The 20,144-nt window shown below is 41.6% G+C and overlaps 2 protein-coding genes across 2 annotated transcripts in view; one reads left to right on the top strand and one right to left on the bottom strand.

Annotated features, from left to right (window-relative positions):
* The first annotated feature begins 5,464 nt into the window (after nucleotides 1-5,464).
* SELENOP (selenoprotein P) lies at nucleotides 5,465-18,337 on the top strand. The gene is made up of 5 exons (XM_084628218.1): nucleotides 5,465-5,619; nucleotides 7,143-7,358; nucleotides 11,154-11,366; nucleotides 12,601-12,718; nucleotides 16,497-18,337. Exons 2-5 carry the CDS (start codon nucleotides 7,156-7,158, stop codon nucleotides 16,848-16,850), a joined length of 888 nt encoding a protein of 295 aa, XP_084484344.1. The 5' UTR covers nucleotides 5,465-5,619; nucleotides 7,143-7,155; the 3' UTR covers nucleotides 16,851-18,337.
* The window catches only part of CCDC152 (coiled-coil domain containing 152), a gene marked incomplete at its 5' end in the record, with an annotated part of 34,733 nt that continues 31,965 nt past the window's right edge, over nucleotides 17,377-20,144 (bottom strand). Inside the window, one exon of the mRNA XM_084629598.1 lies at nucleotides 17,377-18,587. Coding sequence (XP_084485724.1) covers nucleotides 18,465-18,587 — 123 coding nt within the window. The 3' untranslated portion in view covers nucleotides 17,377-18,464. The remainder of the gene's footprint in view (nucleotides 18,588-20,144) is intronic.

The following is a 20,144-nucleotide window of genomic DNA, read 5'->3' as shown; positions in this document are numbered from 1 at the left end:
TTTCCATATCTGTAGTAAATCTGCCCTCTCAAGAGGCGGCAGCTAGGTCCAAGATGTCTATACTGGGTTTAGGTCAGCTTAAAAACATCTCTTGGGAGCATAAAGTAATGATCGCAGTAGTTTAGATAGAAAAAGTGAACACTTTAAAGCAAGATGTCTGTGATTGTAACTGTAGACATTGCCAAAGTCCACATTTTAACATTTAGTCACAAATACATAAAAGTTTGCCATCAGATACAATGTAGTAACCACAATTGTTTCCTATCCTAGGACAGGAAGAATCATTAGTATCTCAAATACCACTCCATTGTAACTGTTGGCAAATGATGACTTTTTAACGAAAGCCACCGTGCCTTTCTGTTCTAAACCTGTCTTTGTGTTCACAGCTGAATGATAAGTTTGCAGTTCTAAGATTGATTCATCTAGACTCCGTGTTCATCCCTAAACCAGAGTTACTGTTCTCTAGATGCTCAGTGGCAATATATACAGGCCTCATACATTGAACACCTCCAAACCAATACCCCACTCTTCTTTCTTGGTAAATGAAATAGTGACGGCTATGGAAAGTTGGCCATCTGATGTCTCAATCTGTGTTGCAATAACTGGCAACCAACCAGTCAATTTTCCTGGAAATATATCACTTACATATCACTAAATAAACACAAATTCCACAGAGCGAATTTGCTCATTTGCTGTTGTTATTATTCTTCATATTTATTACAGTAGTGCCTAGAGGCTAACTGAGAATGGGGTCCCATTGCGCGAGGCACTGTCCAAACACAAGGAGAGACAGTCCCTGCCCCGAAGAGCTTACAGTCTACACAGACAAGGTGGGAAAATGGTAGGGGAAAGGCACAAAACATACATGTAAAGTGATGATGGCAAATGGCAAGTCAGGTTGTGACTTGCTTCTCCCTGCAATTCTTTCCCAAAGGCCACATGGCTGCAGGGTTCTTAGAGTGGGGGGAGGGTCATCTCCCCTGCACAGTTCATGGTGGGGGAGGGGTTAATTTGAACCCCTCCCATTCCAGTGAAGCTGGACTAGGTTCACCGGGGGAAGGAGACCAAAGCCCTGAAGTAAGTGGGCAAGCAGGATACCGGGAGGAAGCACAGGTAGGAACGTCTGAGAGGGGAGGGCTCCTACCTCATACTGAGAATGAGGGGCGATCAGCGGGTTATCTCAAGTGTCTATATATGAATGCACAAAGCCTTGGAAACAAGCAGGGAGAACTGGAGGTCCTGGTGAAGGCAAGGAATTATGACATGATTGAAATAACAGAGACTTGGTGGGATAACTCACATGACTGGAGTACTGTCATGGATGGTTATAAACTGTTCAGGAAGGACAGGCAGGGCAGAAAAGGTGGGGAAGTTGCACTGTATGTAAGGGAGCAGTATGACTGCTCAGAGCTCCGGTACAAAACTGCAGAAAAACCTGAGTGTCTCTGGATTAAGTTTAGAAGTGTGAGCAACAAGAGTGATGTAGTGGTGGGAGTCTGCTATAGACCACCGGACCAGGGGTTGAGGTGGATGAGGCTTTCTTCCGGCAACTCGCAGAAGCTACTAGATCGCATGCCCTGGTTCTCATGGGTGACTTTAATCATCCTGATATCTGCTGGGAGAGCAATACAGCGGTGCACAGACAATCCAGGAAGTTTTTGGAAAATGTAGGGGACAATTTCCTGGTGCAAGTGCTGGAGGAGCCAACTAGGGGCAGAGCTTTTCTTGACCTGCTGCTCACAAGCCGGGAAGAATTAGTAGGGGAAACAAAAGTGGATGGGAATCTGGGAGGCAGTGACCATGAGTTGGTCGAGTTCACAGGGAAGAAAGGTAAGCAGCAGAATACGGACCCTTGACTTCAGGAAAGCAGACTTCGACTCCCTCAGGGAACTGATGAGTAGGATCCTCTGGAGGAATAAAATGAGGGGGAAAGGAGTCCAGGAGAGCTGGCTGTATTTCAAAGAATCCCTATTGAGGTTACAGGGACAAACCATCCTGATGTGTCAAAAGAATAGTAAATATGGCAGGCGACCAGCTTGGCTTAACAGTGAAATCCTTGCGGATCTTAAACATAAAAAAGAAGCTTACAAGAAGTGGAAGATTGGACAAATGACCAGGGAAGAGTATAAAAATATTGCTCGCGCATGTAAGAATGAAATCAGGAGGGCCAAATCGCACCTGGAGCTGCAGCTAGCAAGAGATGTTAAGAGTAACAAGAAGGGTTTCTTCAGGTATCTTAGCAACGAGAAGAAAGTCAAGGAAAGTGTGGGCCCCTTACTGAATGAGGGAGGCAACCTAGTGACAGAGGATGTGGAAAAAGCTAATGTACTCAATGCTTTTTTTGCCTCTGTCTTCACGAACAAGGTCAGCTCCCAGACTGCTGCACTGGGCAACACAGCATGGGGAGTAGGTGGCCAGCGCTCTGTGGAGAAAGAGGTGGTTCGGGACTATTTAGAAAAGCTGGACGTGCACAAGTCCATGGGGCCGGATGTGTTGCATCCGAGAGTGCTAAAGGAGTTGGCGGCTGTGATTGCAGAGCCATTGGCCATTATCTTTGAAAACTCATGGCGATCGGGGGAAGTCCCGGATGACTGGAAAAAGGCTAACGTAGTGCCCATCTTTAAAAAAGGGAAGAAGAAGGATCCTGGGAACTACAGGCCAGTCAGCCTCACCTCAGTCCCCGGAAAAATCATGGAACCGGTTCTCAAGGAATCAATCCTGAAGCACTTACACTAGAGGAAAGTGATCAGGAACAGTCAGCATGGATTCACCAAGGGAAGGTCATGCCTGACTAATCTAATCGCCTTCTATGATGAGGTTACTGGTTCTGTGGATGAAGGGAAAGCAGTGGATGTATTGTTTCTTGACTTTAGCAAAGCTTTTGACACGGTCTCCCACAGTATTCTTGTCAGCAAGTTAAAGAAGTATGGGCTGGATGAATGCACTATAAGGTGGGTAGAAAGTTGGCTAGATTGTCGGGCTCAACGGGTAGTGATCAATGGCTCCATGTCTAGATGGCAGCCGGTATCAAGTGGAGTGCCCCAAGGGTCATCCTGGGGCCGTTTTTGTTCAATATCTTCATAAATGATCTGGAGGATGGTGTGGATTGCACTCTCAGCAAATTTGCGGATGATACTAAACTAGGAGGAGTGGTAGATACGGTGGCAGGTAGGGATAGGATTCAGAGGGACCTAGACAAATTGGAGGATTGGGCCAAAAGAAATCTGATGAGGTTCAACAAGGATAAGTGCAGGGTCCTGCACTTAGGACGGAAGAACCCAATGCACCGCTACAGACTAGGGACCGAATGGCTAGGCAGCAGTTCTGCGGAAAAGGACCTAGGGGTGACAGTGGACGAGAAGCTGGATATGAGTCAACAGTGTGCCCTTGTTGCCAAGAAGGCCAATGGCATTTTGGGCTGTATAAGTAGGGGCATAGCCAGCAGATCGAGGGACGTGATCGTTCCCCTCTATTCGACATTGGTGAGGCCTCATCTGGAGTACTGTGTCCAGTTTTGGGCCCCACACTACAAGAAGGATGTGGAAAAATTGGAAAACATCCAGCGGAGGGCAACAAAAATGATTAGGGGTCTGGAACACATGACTTATGAGGAGAGGCTGAGGGAACTGGGATTGTTTAGTCTGCAGAAGAGAAGAATGAAGGGGGATTTGATAGCTGCTTTCAACTACCTGACAGGTGGTTCCAAAGAGGATGGTTCTAGACTATTCTCAGTGGTAGAAGATGACAGGACAAGGAGTAATGGTCTTAAGTTGCAGTGGGGGAGGTTTCGGTTGGATATTAGGAAAAACTTTTTCACTAGGAGGGTGTGAAACACTGGAATGCGTTACCTAGGGAGGTGGTAGAATCTCCTTCCTTAGAAGTTTTTAAGGTCAGGCTTGACAAAGCCCTGGCTGGGATGATTTAATTGGGGCTTGGTCCTGCTTTGAGCAGGGGGTTGGACTAGATGACCTCCTGAGGTCCCTTTCAACCCTGATATTCTATGATTCTATGATTCTAAGCAGTTCTAGTTTGAACTGCTTTCTGCAGCTGCTGTGCTCATTTGAGCAGGGGGTTGGACTAGATGACCTCCTGAGGTCCCTTCCAACCCTGATATTCTATGATTCTATGATTTACCCAACAGACTGACCAGCTGTGCACATAATATTAACCCTACTATTGAACTTCTGTAGTGTCTTTCATCCAAGAACCTCAAAGGGCTTTACAAACACTAATTACCTCACACAACACCCCTGCCAGGTAGGAAGCTTTGATGAAGTATTCAGCTTAGTGAATACACTGTCTCTAGAAATAACAACCAAGTGATATCATCACAGGTATGTGGGGCCAGCTCCCTGCAGAATGCTGCAGAACATCTACTCAGCAACACAAGCTATTGGGAGCACATCGGACTCTTCCTCCCCTTGCTTCCCAGACAATATCAAGTCAAGTTCAAGGTTTCAGCCCTTACTTTCGAAGTGCTCAGTGGCCTGGGCCCAAGCTATCTAAGAGAGTCTAAAGCTCGGGGATAAAGACCGTGGTCAATAAAGCTGCTCCTCTGGCACAATGGAACTTTCTACCATAAGAGTAAAGCTGATTTATGTTGGAGACAGAGCTTTCTTGGGGGCTGGTCCGAGGTTGTGGAATGAACTCCCCCAGGAACTAAGGACCAACACAAACCTCACCACCTTCCATGCTAAGTTCAAGGCACATTTCTTTGACCTTGCCTTCCCTAACCTAGACACAGAACAATGCAAATATTTAAAAACCAAACCCAATACTCTACCAAAACAAAATGGTGCACACAACTGTTGCCCTGGGGAGAAGATGAGAGAGAGAAAGAACCACATGTGACAGTTGTTAGTCACACCACTTAATGCACTACCAGAAGGTGCTCAGATCCTAAAGTGATAAGGGCAGTACAAGAACCTATATAGAACAGAAAACTGTTGTAAACCAGTATAGGTCCACTGGCTTCAATGGATGTACAACAATTTCTATCAGCTGAGGATCTGGCCCATCTCCTTCAACAGGAGTAAATATAAAAGCAACACAAAGTGTTGTTTATATGCACAAACACAATTTTAAAAGCAAATGGAAGTAATTGACAACAGTTGTTCACAAGGAAGGTTACCTTTCTACACATACTAGGGCAGGGTACACCACAGTCTAAGACAAATAAGGGCTAAAGGATATGAGAGCAAAAACTTGCTGGCTCAGCAAATGTGTATATATATTTTCCCTCTGTAGTCTGTTAGGTAAAGAATGTGGCTTTCAAGCCCATTCCCCTTCTTCAACTGTACCACTGCCTCCATGTCACTGGGGTGGCTGGCAAACTTCATAACCTGATATTCATGTTTGTATAAAAATACCTCCCTGCTGAATGATAAATGATTGCTACTTTCAGTGAGTTAATCAAGAAAGGATTTGGCTGCTTTAGCTAAAAGGCTTGGCTTTGCTTTGCTTGCAAGGTCGTTTCCAATGAGTTCCCCGAACTTTGAACCACATCGGAGAAGTGAGATAAACAAGGCAAGTATAAATACTAGAGAGCAGCAGCTGCTGAGGCTGTTTACTCCTGCAAAGCGGAATTAAGCAGAGCAGCCAACCAAAGGGGAAAACAGGGTAAGTGTGTTGTTTTGCTATAAAATATCATCTTGATTTCTGGTTCTGCAAAGTGTTCCTTTGTTTCTTTGGTTGTAGAGATTGATTGGGGAGCTAGAAAATTCCATTTGAAACTAACTCAAATGGCTGTTTAAAAAAATTGAAATATAGAAGAAAGTGTAATTCAGAACGAAACTTATTTCCTGTCTGTGGGGCTTGGCAAACTGTTGTTGGGCATTGTGTGCCAACACTGCAGAATGCTAAAGTCATGGAACAATCCTGGCATGTCTTGAAGTTTTGTACATGTCTGCAAGAGAATCACATGAACGGAATGCAGTTCTCCAAGTGTGTGCAGAGACCTGGAATGAAATTCTGGCTCCACTGAAGTCAATGGTTCCATAATTTCATCCCTAAAGTATTTTACCAGATTGCTTCTACAGAATTGGAGGAAAGAAAAGTCAGGAAATATGGAGTCTGACAATAAGGCTGGCTTGCAGCAATTTCGTCTGTCTGCCTGAGATCGGTAATACAAAACTTTCCTTGTATTGGAATGCTCTGGGGTTGATGAAAACGTATATTATGTATATGAGTTTCATGTATTATGTATGTTATTACATCACAGAGCACAACGGTGCGTCTGATCAGATTCTGTTGTGAATGTGGCTGTGGGATATGCAATACAATCTTGCAGCTTGTGAGGGGGAAAAGAGTAGTTTTTCAGTTTCTTTCCTAGATAATGCATGGTTTCTAAACACAAAAAGCCAAAGGGTGTTATGTTAATGTATCATTGGGAGAAAAAGAGGTTTTACAATATTTCTATGTTTTATGATGATCACAAATATAAGATGCCCTGGGTGCATGCAAGAGGTTTTGTGAGATTTAGGGAATCCTGAAATTTTGGATTTTTCATTTCCTTTTCTTTGTTACTCAGTTGTCTCTGGTGTCTGCCTTCTTTAGAGCTTTTTCTGGCTAAGGTCCAAATTTGAAAAAAAAAATCTTCTAAAAATTCTGGACTCTTTTATTCTGCTCCCAGTTTGTATAGTAGTTGCTATGAGCCAACATATACCCCTGGGGCAACTACTTTGAAGTCAATGGAATTGCACCCCAGATTGATTTGGACCAATGATCCAGATCGCTACCTGGTGTAAACTGGCATAGCACCATTGACGTCAATGCACAAATAAGTCAAAAGCAGCAGAATTGGAGTCAGTTCTGTAGTCATTAAAATTGCAGTTTGATAAGAAGAAGAAATAGGAGTAGGGAACAACTCAATTTGTTTAGTTAATATAAAGGGTCACCCAACTGGTTGGAATACTTAGATTGTCCTGTTTTCAATTAAGAAAATATCAAGGTTATCCATTAGTGCTTTCCATGGAATCAAAGGAATATTGCCAATAGCAATAAACATAGTGGGCCAAATTCTGAGCTTACTTTCTGTGCAAGCCCCAGAGAGTTAACGGCCTGCTGGTTTTGTTATGAGAATTTCAGCAACTGGAACTGCTCTGTGCATGTATCTCATTTCCTTTGTTTTCTCTCATTTGCAGCTGAAGCCCAGCCATGTGGGGAGTGCTGGGTCTGGCCCTGGTTCTCTGTCTCCTCCCAGGAGGAGGGACAGAGAGCCAGGGTTCAAGAGCCCATTGTAAAGAACCACCAGAATGGCAAATCCAGGAGCTCAGTCCAATGCAGAATTCTAGGGGCTCAGTCACAGTGGTAGCGCTCCTCCAAGCCAGCTGATATTTGTGCCTGCTGCAGGCTTCCAGGTAAGGACATTTGTCTCTTCCATGTACATCTGAAAATGGGACAGAGCAGTTTTTAAAACTCAGCTATTTAATTACAACATGTATGCAAAGCTTTTATATTATAGATCGATATGGTCACTTATTTATGGCTTCCTCACCTGCTTGTGTATCAAACAGGACCCGTGACAGGTGCAGCTCCATTGACTGAGTTCCTAGATGGACAAATCCGTCCCTGTGACTCAGATTCTTAAATCACTGCCTCAGTATTCATTGGTAGATGAAGCAACCATTTAAAAGTCTTGCCATCTTCCAATTACCACCATATAAATATAAACAACAACCAACTCTTCATTAATAAAACCAAAACCAAAATAGACCTTTAAGATCTTAGGCCACACAAATGCAAATGAACCCTAGCAAATCCAGCAGAAACTGTTCCTCCAGAGCTATACTCCCACTAAGACAGGGCTTCTCAAATTGGGGGTGGTGATCCCTTGGGGGGGGGTTGCGAGGTTATTACCGGGGGGTGTGTGCAGTGTCACAAGTTGTCAGCTTCTATCCCAAACCCGCTTTGCCTCCAGCATTTATAATGGTGTTAAATATAAAAAAAGTGTTTTTAATATATTAGGGGGGTCACACTCATAGGCTTGCTGTGTGAAAGGGGTCACCAATACAAAAGTTTGAGACCTACTGCACTGAGATGTGATTTAGGGCCTGATCCTACAGAGTTTTCCAAGCATTACTCATTACCAAGAGTAGTCCCTAGATCAGTAATGGTAAACAAACTAATACAAAAGAAAATGGCAATACATTCGGAAGCTGTAAGCCAGACTCGCTACTTTTTAAGAGCTTGATCCTATTCTCACTGCAAAACCAGTCCCTAAGAGAAAGATCCATCTGAAATCAGAATGAAGCTAAAGGTGAGTCTTGTGGGATGTGGTTTTCAAAGCTGCTTATGCCTTCAGGCTCCTTTGCAAATCCTGGCCCTAACATTCAAGGGTCTCCATTTCATTTGCAATGCATGCTCAGATTCATCCATTTATGAGCATACCCTTCCGTCTGTGTTAAGGCGATCATCAGTGGGCTTCATTCTCCAGTGCCTTGCTCCTTGCATAGTCATCATTTACACCTGTGGTCAGGTCTTTCATTGCTAGAAATCAGGGTCGAACACAGGCAGTGCTGAATTTCATTGTAAACAGCTGGTTGAAATACAGAATGTTTTCTTGAGTTGATAAAAGAAAAAATAAAGGGATGACCTGAGATTCGCTAGTTCTTTCAAACTGCCACTATCTCTGACTCTTTAGTTAGTAATTTGGCAGAGCTATTGAAGCTGAGTAAAATCATATTTCTCACATATGTAAAAGACTACTTGAAATAGAGAGATCTTTATATGTTTCACTCTCTTTTTTGTGATCAGCAGAGGTAAGCTGTACAGTTACTCCTCGCTTAACGTTGTAGTTATGTTCCTGAAAAATGCAACTTTAAGTGAAATGATGTTAAGTGAATCCAATTTCCCCATAAGAATTCATATAAATGGGGAGGTTAGGTTCCAGGAAAATTTTTTTCACAAGGCATACACACACACTATAAGTTTTAAACAAACAAACAGTTTAATACTGTACCCAGTGATGATGATTGTGAAGCTTGGTTGAGGTGGTGAAGTCAGAGGGTGGAAGAGGGTGGGATATTTCCCAGGGAATGCCTTACTGCTAAATGATGAACTAACTTTTGGCTGAGCTCTCAAGGGTTAACCCATTGCTGTTAATGTAGCCTCACACTCTACACGGCAGCATGAATTGAGGGAGGGGAGACAGCATGGCAGACAGAGACACACAGCGCATTGCCCCTTTAAGTAGGCTGACTCCACTCTAAGTGCACTGCCTTTTTAAGTAGGTCAGCAAGTTGAGACAGCAGCTGCTCCCAGGGAGCTCCCTCCGTCCTGAGCCCTGTTGTGTCGTTCCCACCCCCATGGAGATGGCATAAATGGGGTGCAGGAGCAGCGGGGAGGGGGACACCCTGACATTAGGCCCCCCGCACAGCAAGCAGGAGGCTCCTGGGAGCAGCTCCAAGGCGGAGGGCAGGAACAGCACATGGCAGTGGGGGGAGGGACAGCTGAACTGCCGGTAATTGATAGCTTGCCAGGTGGCTGCTGCACAGGGAACTTAGGGGAGCAGGGAGCTGATGGGGGGCTGCCGGTCCACCCTGGTTCCAAGATCCCACCAGCTAGCTCCAATGGGCTGCTCTTCCTGCAAGCAGTGGACAAAGCAGGCGGCTGCCCATCAATGTTAGAAGGGAGCATTGCACAACTTTAAACGAGCATGTTCCCTAATTGATCAGCAATGTAACAACAAAACAACGTTAACCAGGATGACTTTAAGTGAGGAATTACTGTCCGTAAAAGCATAAGTAGGATGGATATTCTTTATTCAAGATAAATAATCTTTATTCAAATTCTAATGGAAAAAGACACATGAAAGCTGGTATTTTTAATGTATTTTTCCCCATGTGAGTAAGGGTCAACTTGTGAGTAAGGAGATAGGCCAAGGATTCCAGAGACTGTCTTTTTACATGTTCATACAGTACCTAGCACAATGGGGTGGAGCCTGTGGACCCTACCAGAATACAAAAAAATCAACAGCAGCAAGAGTCAGACAATTCTTTTGGATGGAATCAAGCAGCAGTTGCTCCCCCCTGCTCAGAACTTGGATTCCTGTTGCAGCTATGAAATCACTTTGAGTTGAAAACGGACAGAGCTGCTTTCACAGCCTGACTCTTTTAAACCCCTTCTAGAGGTTGCACTGGGCTAATATTACAATGGTCTTTATGAGTTTTTCAGTAATTGGATTTGAAAAACTAGGGATGGGATTCTGGCCCAGTTTAAGACAATGGGAGTTGTGCCACTAACGTCAATGGAGTAGACTCTGACCCTAGAAAACCAAATTTTATAATGGACCAGAGGATTTCAAGTTCTGGGTAATGAAGAATTTTCACTGTATGGTAGTTAATAATACATTCATTCAGTTTACAGAGCAAATGCATTTAAAGAACACTTCAGTAGGGTATGAAAGTATGACCACGCTGTTGCTATGTATCAAAGTCGGAACTCTTGCATTGCCAATTTTAGGGAACCGAATTTGCTTATCCTGTAATTCTTGAAGAAGATCATTAGTAACACAACCTCATACTGCATAAGTTTTATTTCCCCCTTTTATTCCAATGGCTACCATATCCTTTTTCTGACTTATTGAGTAGCTGTTATATCATCCAAAAGAGTGGGAGAGTTAGCAGCCCTTCGTTGTAAGTACCCCTTCTTGATCATCTATAGTGAGGCACTGTTTCTGCTGTGTTTGGACTGTACATGCACTCAGATGTCACACCAGTATTTGGTCATTAATCAATTATCACTCAAATACACCCGTTAGATTAAATATCTAAATCTATATCAGTAAAAGAAACAAAGGAATTGAAATGGAAAGATCAATTAAATGAATGAATCTGCTTTACCTATGTATGTAAAATATATTAAAGGATAGGATACTGTATTTTTTAGCTACACTGTGTACTCTTATAGGATCCAATCCTGGGCATAATACAAAGGACACTGATGACAATGTCAACGCTCCCATTGATTTTAATGACCCTGCTTGAAATCAATGATTGCAATGGAAGAATTGGAATTATTAGCTCTCAGATAGATCAAGGCAAATCATTGATCCATAAAAGCAAATGTCCATTTAAAAAACATACTTTATTTATCAAGAAATAAAGTTGATTCTTGCCTGATTAATGGTCTTTTTCTTTTAAAATCTCCATCAGATTGGAAGACCTGAGAGTAAAGTTAGAGAATGAAGGATTGGTCAATATCTCATACTTGGTGGTTAATCATCAAGGAATCCATTCCCAACTGAAAATTCACACACTGAAGGAGAAGGTATCGGAGAATATTACTGTATACCAGCAGGATGAGAATCAAACTGATGTCTGGACTACCTTAAATGGAAACAAAGATGATTTTCTTATCTATGACAGGTCTGTATATAAAGGAGAAATTAGGAAATGATTTATATTAATTTACAGTGTTGTATTTTGTAACCCAACAGAATATTTTCTCATTTGCTTGCCAAAAGCCCTTTATCTCATAACAAGTGCATCATATTCTGCTTTTCTAAATGCCATTAAGCAAAGTCTTTTTCACCTTTTACAGCCAGAGAAGAACTAATATGGACCAAATTTTGCTGTTATTTAAATCAGTGTAAATCTGGAATAGCTTCATTCTTTTCAGTGCAGTTACTCTGGATTTAGATCAGAGTAACAGAGCAGAATTTGGTCGAGGATTCCAATCACACTTGCTCATTTTTTATATTTACACAACACTAGGACATCTGATTCTGAGTCTGATTTACACAGAAAATTTATTTAGCATATTTAATCTGAGCCTAAAAGGCTGTTTGTGTGAGAAAAGGAGGGGTAAATCCATTTAGACATTTGTGGGTTTACTGAGTAGAAAGAAAATATTTGTGTTGCTTAAATAGGATTTTTTAAAAAAGAAATAACTATGTAGATGAGTTAACAGTATCGAAGGTCAATGTCCTTATCTACAGCCAAATCCTGGAGCATAGAGCAAAGTCCAAATAAACATATTTTCCTCATGTGAAAACATCCTAGGTTTGATGAACTAAACCTCAGCCCCATCTGAGTACCCTGTCTGTGCCATTTCATGCAGCATGGAAACAAGAAGCAGGTGTAGCTCACAGCTCCTATCTACATATGGAGTTTTCACCCAGTGCAATGCATGGATGCACCAACTACACCCGTAGCTTGTCCACAATCCCTCCCTCTGGGAAGTTGTGCAATGATCTTTTTGTGCAATGATCTTTTTCCTGGAGAGAAACGTGTGCATGGTGTTTCGGTTGCTGTTGCTTCGCCACCCCCATGTATCAGATTGACAACTGCTTTTGTCTTGTTGTAAACAGCATTCCTAGGATATGGCCCATAGTCTTTATTCAGGCAGAGCTGGGTGTAAGGAAGAGTTCTATTTTTACAGAATTAAGTTTACGTTTGCAATATGTTGAAACTGCACATTATAGATATTTAGATTGTAAACATTTGGGGACAGGGAGCATCTTTCTGTTCTATGCTTGTACAGCACAGTGGGGTCCTGGTCCGTGACTAGGGCTCCTGGGCAGTACACTAACACAAAGAATAATAGTAATAGATATTTTCTGGGTTTTTTGTATAACTGTAAATCTCATTCTCTTCTTAGGTGTGGCCGTCTGGTGTATCATCTTGGTCTGCCTTATAGCTTCCTGACTCTCCCATATGTGGAAGAATCTATTAAGACTGCATACTGTGAATACAAGTGTGGAAACTGCTCTTATATGGTATTTTCCTAATTTTATTCTTTTTTTATATATATAAATATATTGGGAGGGGAAGTGAGATTGACTGATGTTTAAAGGAACTGTTTCTACCTGATTAATCCCAAAAGCCATTGTTCACCAACCTGGCCATTTTATGGCTCCTCAATTATTAAGTAATTTGTTACACATTTTTCAAAATGGATCAACTTGAGCTCAGAAAAGATTGAAATATAAGGGCTAAATTGCTGCCCTTGTGTAAAAATGTGAATCATTTTGAGAAATCTAAATCCTGGCTTGGCTGCCAATTCTGTTTACTTAGTTGTGTGTATAATCAGCAAAACAGAAAACCAACAGAGTTCTGAGTCTCTTGTCTTTCTAATTAATGTGACTCATTCTCTAGATACTTCCTAACTTTTGAAATGATCATTAATACCTCTGTAAACTATAAAATGTCACATTTGACTTATTTTGAGCACTTCTGAATTTGCCTTTGGGCCTGATCTTGGTCCTGCTGAAGCCAATGATAGTTTTACTGTTGAATTGTATGGGTGAAAACCTAGCTTTATTGAAGTCAATGGCAATTAGGTTGGATGTGTAATTTGTACATACTGGGTGAAATCCTGGTCTCGGTGAAGTCATTGACTTTAATGAGGCCAGGATATTACCCATTAACCTTAGTGATTTGCTGATATGCATAATACAACCACTGCTCGTGCTGCTAGTTGATAGGCAGCAGAAGGGCAAGTGCCTATTCTTCTCATCTGGGGAATATGAAGCCAACCAATGGGCTGTGCAATTGGGCCGTATCAGAGTGAAATAACTGCCACCAGTTAATTATAGTGGATTTGAAAAATTCACAAAATTGGGAAAATTAACTAACAGGAAGCATTTAGCAGTTTACAATACGTTAGACTGCTTACTGCATTTACTAGTGCTGACCACAAAAATCCCTTGCTGCTTTTGTTTTCTTATCTTACAGCTTTTCACTAGTCCACTTTATGAGCCCTGAAGGTATGCCTACACCGCAGCTGGGAGAATACTTCCCAGCTCAGGCAGACAGAAATAAACTAGTTTTGCTCAAGCTAGCATGCTAAAAATAGCAGTGGAGCCAAGGGTAGCATGGGCAGCAGCTTGGGCTAGCCGCCTGAGTATATACTCAGGGAGTCCGGGCGGGTTTGTACTCAAGCAATCCCTGGCCACACTGTACAGGGACACAGGACAACACCTGAAGCCAATCCTCTAATAAACTAACTAACGATGTATTAACTAAGAAAAGAAATAACTCTCTTACATAGAAGATTAAAGCAGATGAACATACACACACAAATGAGGTACAATATTAAGTTCAAAAGGTAATAGAAGCTTCTATAAATAAGTAAATTTTTATGTCCTTTGGGGCTAACCCAAGCCAAGCAACTTGGGGATCTCTCCCTTATGTTTAAGAATGTTTCCACTGAGAGTCCAGAGTCTAAAAGATCCAGTTTCTCCTTGTCACACCCTTCCTTCTCCCCTTCACCCCAGAATCCAAGCTGATGAGATGAGCACTCTTGCATATAACCTCTTCTTGGGGGGGAGCAATTGACAAAGTCTTTGTTCCCCCAATAGCCCATTTGGATTCAATAATCCTTCCTGACGGAGATAACACCTCTTGGGGTAAACTAATGTTTCACACTTGGTAATTCTTCTCCCCGACTGTGGGAAATTTAGTGTCTTAAACATATGTATAATTACAGAGAAAGCATTTAAACATTACCTTATAACATGGAATACAATTATTATAAGTAGGATTAATACATGCAGCATCCTACAAGCATTCCATAAAGTTTCACATAATCCATTGATGTTTGCAGTGTAGTTATAGCCATGTTGGTGCCAGGATATTAGAGAGACAAGAAAAATAATAAAAGACAAAAAATACCATATCACCAATGGGGAAGCACTTTTCACAAAGTGATCACTCCATATCAGATCTCTCTGTCCTTGTCCTCAAAGGAAACCTGCACAACATCTTCAAAACATGAACCTAGATGCTTAAATTTATAACTTTGCTAGACACCAAAAATCATGGTCTTAATAAAGATACTGGATTTATGGCTTATTATAACAATCTGTTACCCACTAACCCTCATTTTTGTGTCTGATTACTGCAAAAGTGTTAACAGGCCACTTCACATTGAATGGTCTGATACAATATGTGTTAACTACTTATGCCAAACAATCTATTCCACTTTGTGTTTAGCTGTGACACTCTGGGTATGTCTACACTGCACAGTAAGCCCAGGATTCAAACTCAGGCTCAAGCTTAACCCCGGTTCCATCTACACACAACTCTTGCTAATCCAGGGCTTGGCTCCAGGGGGTGAATGGTTCAAGCTTGAATCAAGCCAGGATCCAGGGTTCAAGCACTGTTGCTTTTCAGTCCCACTGAACTAGTGCTCTGGGAGTCTGCCAAAAGTATTCCACAACCCCCAGGCCAACTTTCTTTGTCAACAGACAAAGACAAGTTTGGTGGACCATCAAGTTTTGCGAGACTGCACCATGAACAAAGGGTTAGAGCAACCACATTTTGGGAGGGCACTAGGAAGTCTGGGATATGGGTGGTTGGACTTGGGCCCACATCATGCAGTATAAATGCAGGAGCCCCAGGTTGGGACCCAGGGCTCAACAATTCCTAACCTGGGGATACAAACGAGTGTAGATACTCAAACCCTATGTTAACAAACCCAGGGCTGCTTACTCAAGTTCTGCTCACCCTGGGCTTACTCTGCACTGTAGATGTGCCCCCAGTGAACCTTTCCCAGACCTGAAGAAGAGCTCTGTGTAGCTCAAAAGCTTGTCTCTTTCACCAACCTACTTTGGTCCAGTACCAGATACTACCTTACCCACCTTGTCTTGCTAATAATCCACTGAAACAGTATGACATTAAGTCATTACTAAAATGGGCTGGATTGAAATCAATGACCTTGTGAAAAAGAGAGCGTTTTCATATTCTGTTACTAGTCAGTTGAGGCATTCAGTTTCCTCAGCTTCATTTTTTTAAACATCTGAATTACTCTGTTTCATGTGAATATGCACCTGGTAGCACAAAGCAGCTTGATAACAGAAGTGATTTTTTTTCTTAAACCTCATGTCCTTCACAAATTTCTGAAATAATATTTTGCAGGTTACAAATAAAGGAGTTTCTCTTTAGCTTAGCTGGAAATCTAAATACAACTTTAGCCATGTGGCCTAGTGTACATAGTTGCTCTGCTGGCATAGTTATTTAGGGCTAAATTGTGCCATTAAGACACAGCCTGAAGTAAGTGGCAGAGTATACGCATAATGCACCTGGGGAACATAGGGAGACACTGTGCCTCAGAGAAAGCCCTCAGAGGCACAATTCCTCCCCAGCTCCCCTTCTGCAATGGGGAGCAGCACTTGATGATACCCTTTGAGATGCTGAAAAATTCCCCCAGCCAGCTGACCTGCTTCTCCTTCCCCATGCCAACTTACTTCTGGTGAGAGCATCTTTTGCATAGTTCCAGCACTCCCATGAGTGCTGGGATCTGCAATGCACGTTGCCCTACTGCATCAAAATCTAGCCTTTAATTTGTTCATGTTACAGTCATGGCTTTCAAAAACATATTTAAAAGGGATAACTTGAACAAAAATACCTAAGCAATGACAATATTTTATGTTGATTTGATTAAGCCTTTGTTTTCAGTTACTGTAATAATGACATCAGTTAATTGAGATTTTAAAACTAACCCTGTTTACTTCAGATGAGTGCATTTTTATTGTATGAACGTATATTTTCCAGACACCAGTCGTTGAAGATATATGCAAAAACATATCTCAGACAGCAGACAAAAAGACAACTGAAGAAGCACTGAAGCCACACAACAACCATTCACACCACCACAGTCAACATAGACATCATGGACACCACCACCAGGAAGGGGACCAGCTTTCAGAAGATCAGACTCAACAGGATGCTGGTCAAGCTCCAAGACATCATTCCCACCAGAGCAGTCAACGTTATAATAGGGTTGTGGGTCATAATAGACAGGGTCAGAAAGGTAATCAACCAAATGTAGAAACTGCCCCAGAAAGAGAAGTGGGGAAGGTTCCTACACAAATTAAGAGGCCTTGAAAAAAAGGAACTGCCAGCTGAAACAATCAGTTAACCTGTAACTGGCAGAAAGTGTCACAGTCAATTTCTAGTAGCTGATGTTGACACTGCCGACACCTGTTGTTTGAAGAATCAGGAAATGCAGCCACCTGACACTGTCAGGAAGAACTCCCATCTTCCTGCAGGTGACATGGCCAGCTGTTAGCAGAGAACATCACTGAATCTTGACAGTGACGTCTGCCCACAGCTGCTTGACGTTCACCAGCAGCAAGTGAGCATGAAACATCTGACACCTGACAGTGAGATGGAAAGACAGGAAACTGAGCATGAAAAGCAAACTAAACATTTTAACATCAGGAAAGAGCCCTTCAATTTTAATGCATTTAATTGTAATACAACTTGTAATAACAAACTTCAAACGTATCAGATTAATACCCTAGACAGGAAATGGAAAAGCGTACAGAAGTTAAAATATAACACTGAAAACAATTTGATGTGTGTTACAATACCATTAGTAGAGGGTTATTTTTCTGGGTTTTTTAAAAAGTAAAATTACCTAAGCCATAGTTTGTTTTTTCAGTGCTAGTTGAAGAGTGTCTACAGTATTTGGTTAATTTGTCTTTCTCGTTTCTCTCCTAATATTCTGCTTGCATTAATGAGGACAGAAGCATAAACTATAACCTAGGGGCTTCTGTTTGATATTTAGCAACCAAGAATAGAAGAAAGCCAGAAAAGACATTCTAATAATGTTTTACTACTTATTTCTGAAGAACACGAAATATTAAAAAGTTAATTTTTTTCTCAATTAAAAAAGGAGCTATGAAAGTGATCCAACCATATTGTTTTTGATGCACACGAAAAGTTTATTCAAGAGCAACTTGCCATAACAATGTTTAATTTCAGCTGTAAACTATATGACAAAAATTGCATTGTTCAAAAGTAATAATTGTTGTACTCTTTGATAGTCTTATAGTTTAAGGACCAGATCCTGTATCAGGATCCATTAGCAAGGACTCCTGTACCTTTGTGAAGCCCTACTGAAGACAATAGGATTCTGCATGGGCACAGGGGGCAGTGTTAGTAGATCTTGATGTGGAATCAGGGCATGAAACAAGGTTATGAATCAAATTCAATCCTGGTATAAGCAAATACAACTCTCACTGAATTGCACCTATTTATGCCAGGGTTAAATTTATCCATATATAGATTATTAATGTAACTTACGAATGAAACTAGTATAATGTCTCTCTTGGTGTAGTTATTCTTACAATTTGACTATCTTAGCTGAACTGAAAACAACGTAGTGTTTAATTTGAAGGATCATGGAAGAAAGAAAAGAGAATAGAGGTGAATGCTTTGAAAGTACATGCCATAGTTAATGATGGTTTAATAGGGAAACTGTGTCTCCTACAAAACCTGAATCCTTTTATGGTGAATGCTAATAAGCAAGAAAGCAGTACTGAATATAAGGAGAATATAGATGTATGGTATATTTGATAAGGGAGTTTTCAATAAAAACATAGATGGCATTCCAGCGTTGCCTTATATTTTGTTTTCACTTTCCAAGTACATAGCTTGTGCTATTGCATTTATAATGTATTTTTCAGTTGTATTAAGTCAAGAAACCATTTCAGTACTGCATGTTCAAAGTTACTCTCAAAACCGCCTCCGTTTGAGGAGGGAATCTGGGCCATTGCTGAGTCGTTGCTCTAAGTCTTTAATAGTGTTACGGAGAATTTCAATTTCCTTGTTTTTTTCTTCCTGGAGATGCTGAAGTTTCTATAGAAATATAAATAAAATGTTTTGGTAATTAAAATTTGGAAGTGAAATACAGCATAGGTGTACAGTGGAGTCGCATCTTACATGGGGGTTAGGTTCTAAAGACAGCACGTAAGGCGAAAATCGTGTATAGTCAAAAAGAGAGAGAGACGGAAGAATGAAAGAATAAAAAAGGGAGAAAGATGACTTCAATGTCATTATGCACAAACCGGAGTGCCTCAGGATGGCCAGGAGCATTGTCTATGATCAGCAACACTTTAAAGTCAAGTCCTTTCTCTTCAAGGTACCGCTTGACCTCTGGAATGAAACACTTGTGGAACCAATCCAGAAATACTGCTGCTGTCACCCAAGCCTTTTTATTTGATTGCCAGAACACAGACAGGAGATTTTTGTTCTTGCCTTTTAAGGCATGGGGATTTGCAGCCCTCCAAAGCAAGCCTGGCTTTATTAAATGCCCAGCTGCATTGCCACAAAACAACACAGACACACGGTCTTTAACTGCTTTGAAGCCAGGGGCTTGTCTTTCTGATTTCGAAGTGTAAGTGCGGTTGGGCATTTTTTTCCCAGAAGAGCCCAGTCTCGTCAGCATTAAAAACTTGTTTGGGAAGAAAGCCCTTTTCTTCTGTGATTTTCTTTAATTGTTCGGGGTAGGCTTTTGCTGCCTCTTCATTGGCAGATGCAGCTTCACCAGTAGTCTGCACGTTTTTGAGGTTGAAGCGGTTCCTAAAACTGTTAAGCCAACCTTGGCTGGCTTTGAATTCCTTCTCATCAGAAGGCTGTCCCTCTTTGTTGGGAGGTATGAACAGCGCGTAGAGGCTAAGAGCCTTTTCTCGCAACATGTTGCCATCGATAGGCACAGGTTTACGGTTCATGTCTTCCAGCCATAAGTTTAATGCCTTTTCAGTCTTCACTGAAGTCTTATCACGCACCTGGCTCATCACCTTAGCAGTTACTGGAGCACTTGATACCACGGCTTGACAAATTTCTCTCTCTCGAATTTTGATGGCACGGATGCTAGATTTGTTGCGGCCATATTTATGCGCCACGTTGGAGACCAACATACCGTCTCTCAATAAGTCCAACACAGCCAGTTTTTCCTCCAGCATTGGAACAGATCGCTGTTTCTTTGGTTGAGTACCAGATGAAGTAGTTGGCTTGCGTTTAGGGGTAATGTTGTGCAAAAAAATACGTATCTTTAAACACTAGAATCACACTCAGTACAGCGAGATGCTCACCGGACCGGCAGGCAGACCCCTGAGCGCTCTCCCGTCTACTCCTGTACAGTACTCCACCGCCGTGAGTTATTGTTGTTTTTCTTTTTTTTTGCCACATGCGTATAGTTGAATTCACATAAATTAAATGCGCGTATGATGCAACTCCACTGTATCAACACAACATGATGCTACTAATGAAAAATTATCCTAAGTACAATAATGAGAACATAATAATATGTATTTTACAAGGATAAGTCTCACAAAATCCTCTTTCTTTGACAGCTTAATGGCCCTAATCTAGAAAAGCATGTACACAATGCACAAGTTTAACTTTAAGCATACA

This window comes from Lepidochelys olivacea (assembly GCF_965140295.1).
Source record: "Lepidochelys olivacea isolate rLepOli2 genome assembly, chromosome: 5".
Taxonomy (NCBI): domain Eukaryota; kingdom Metazoa; phylum Chordata; order Testudines; family Cheloniidae; genus Lepidochelys; species Lepidochelys olivacea.
This window is presented reverse-complemented; position numbering and strand designations above follow the sequence as displayed.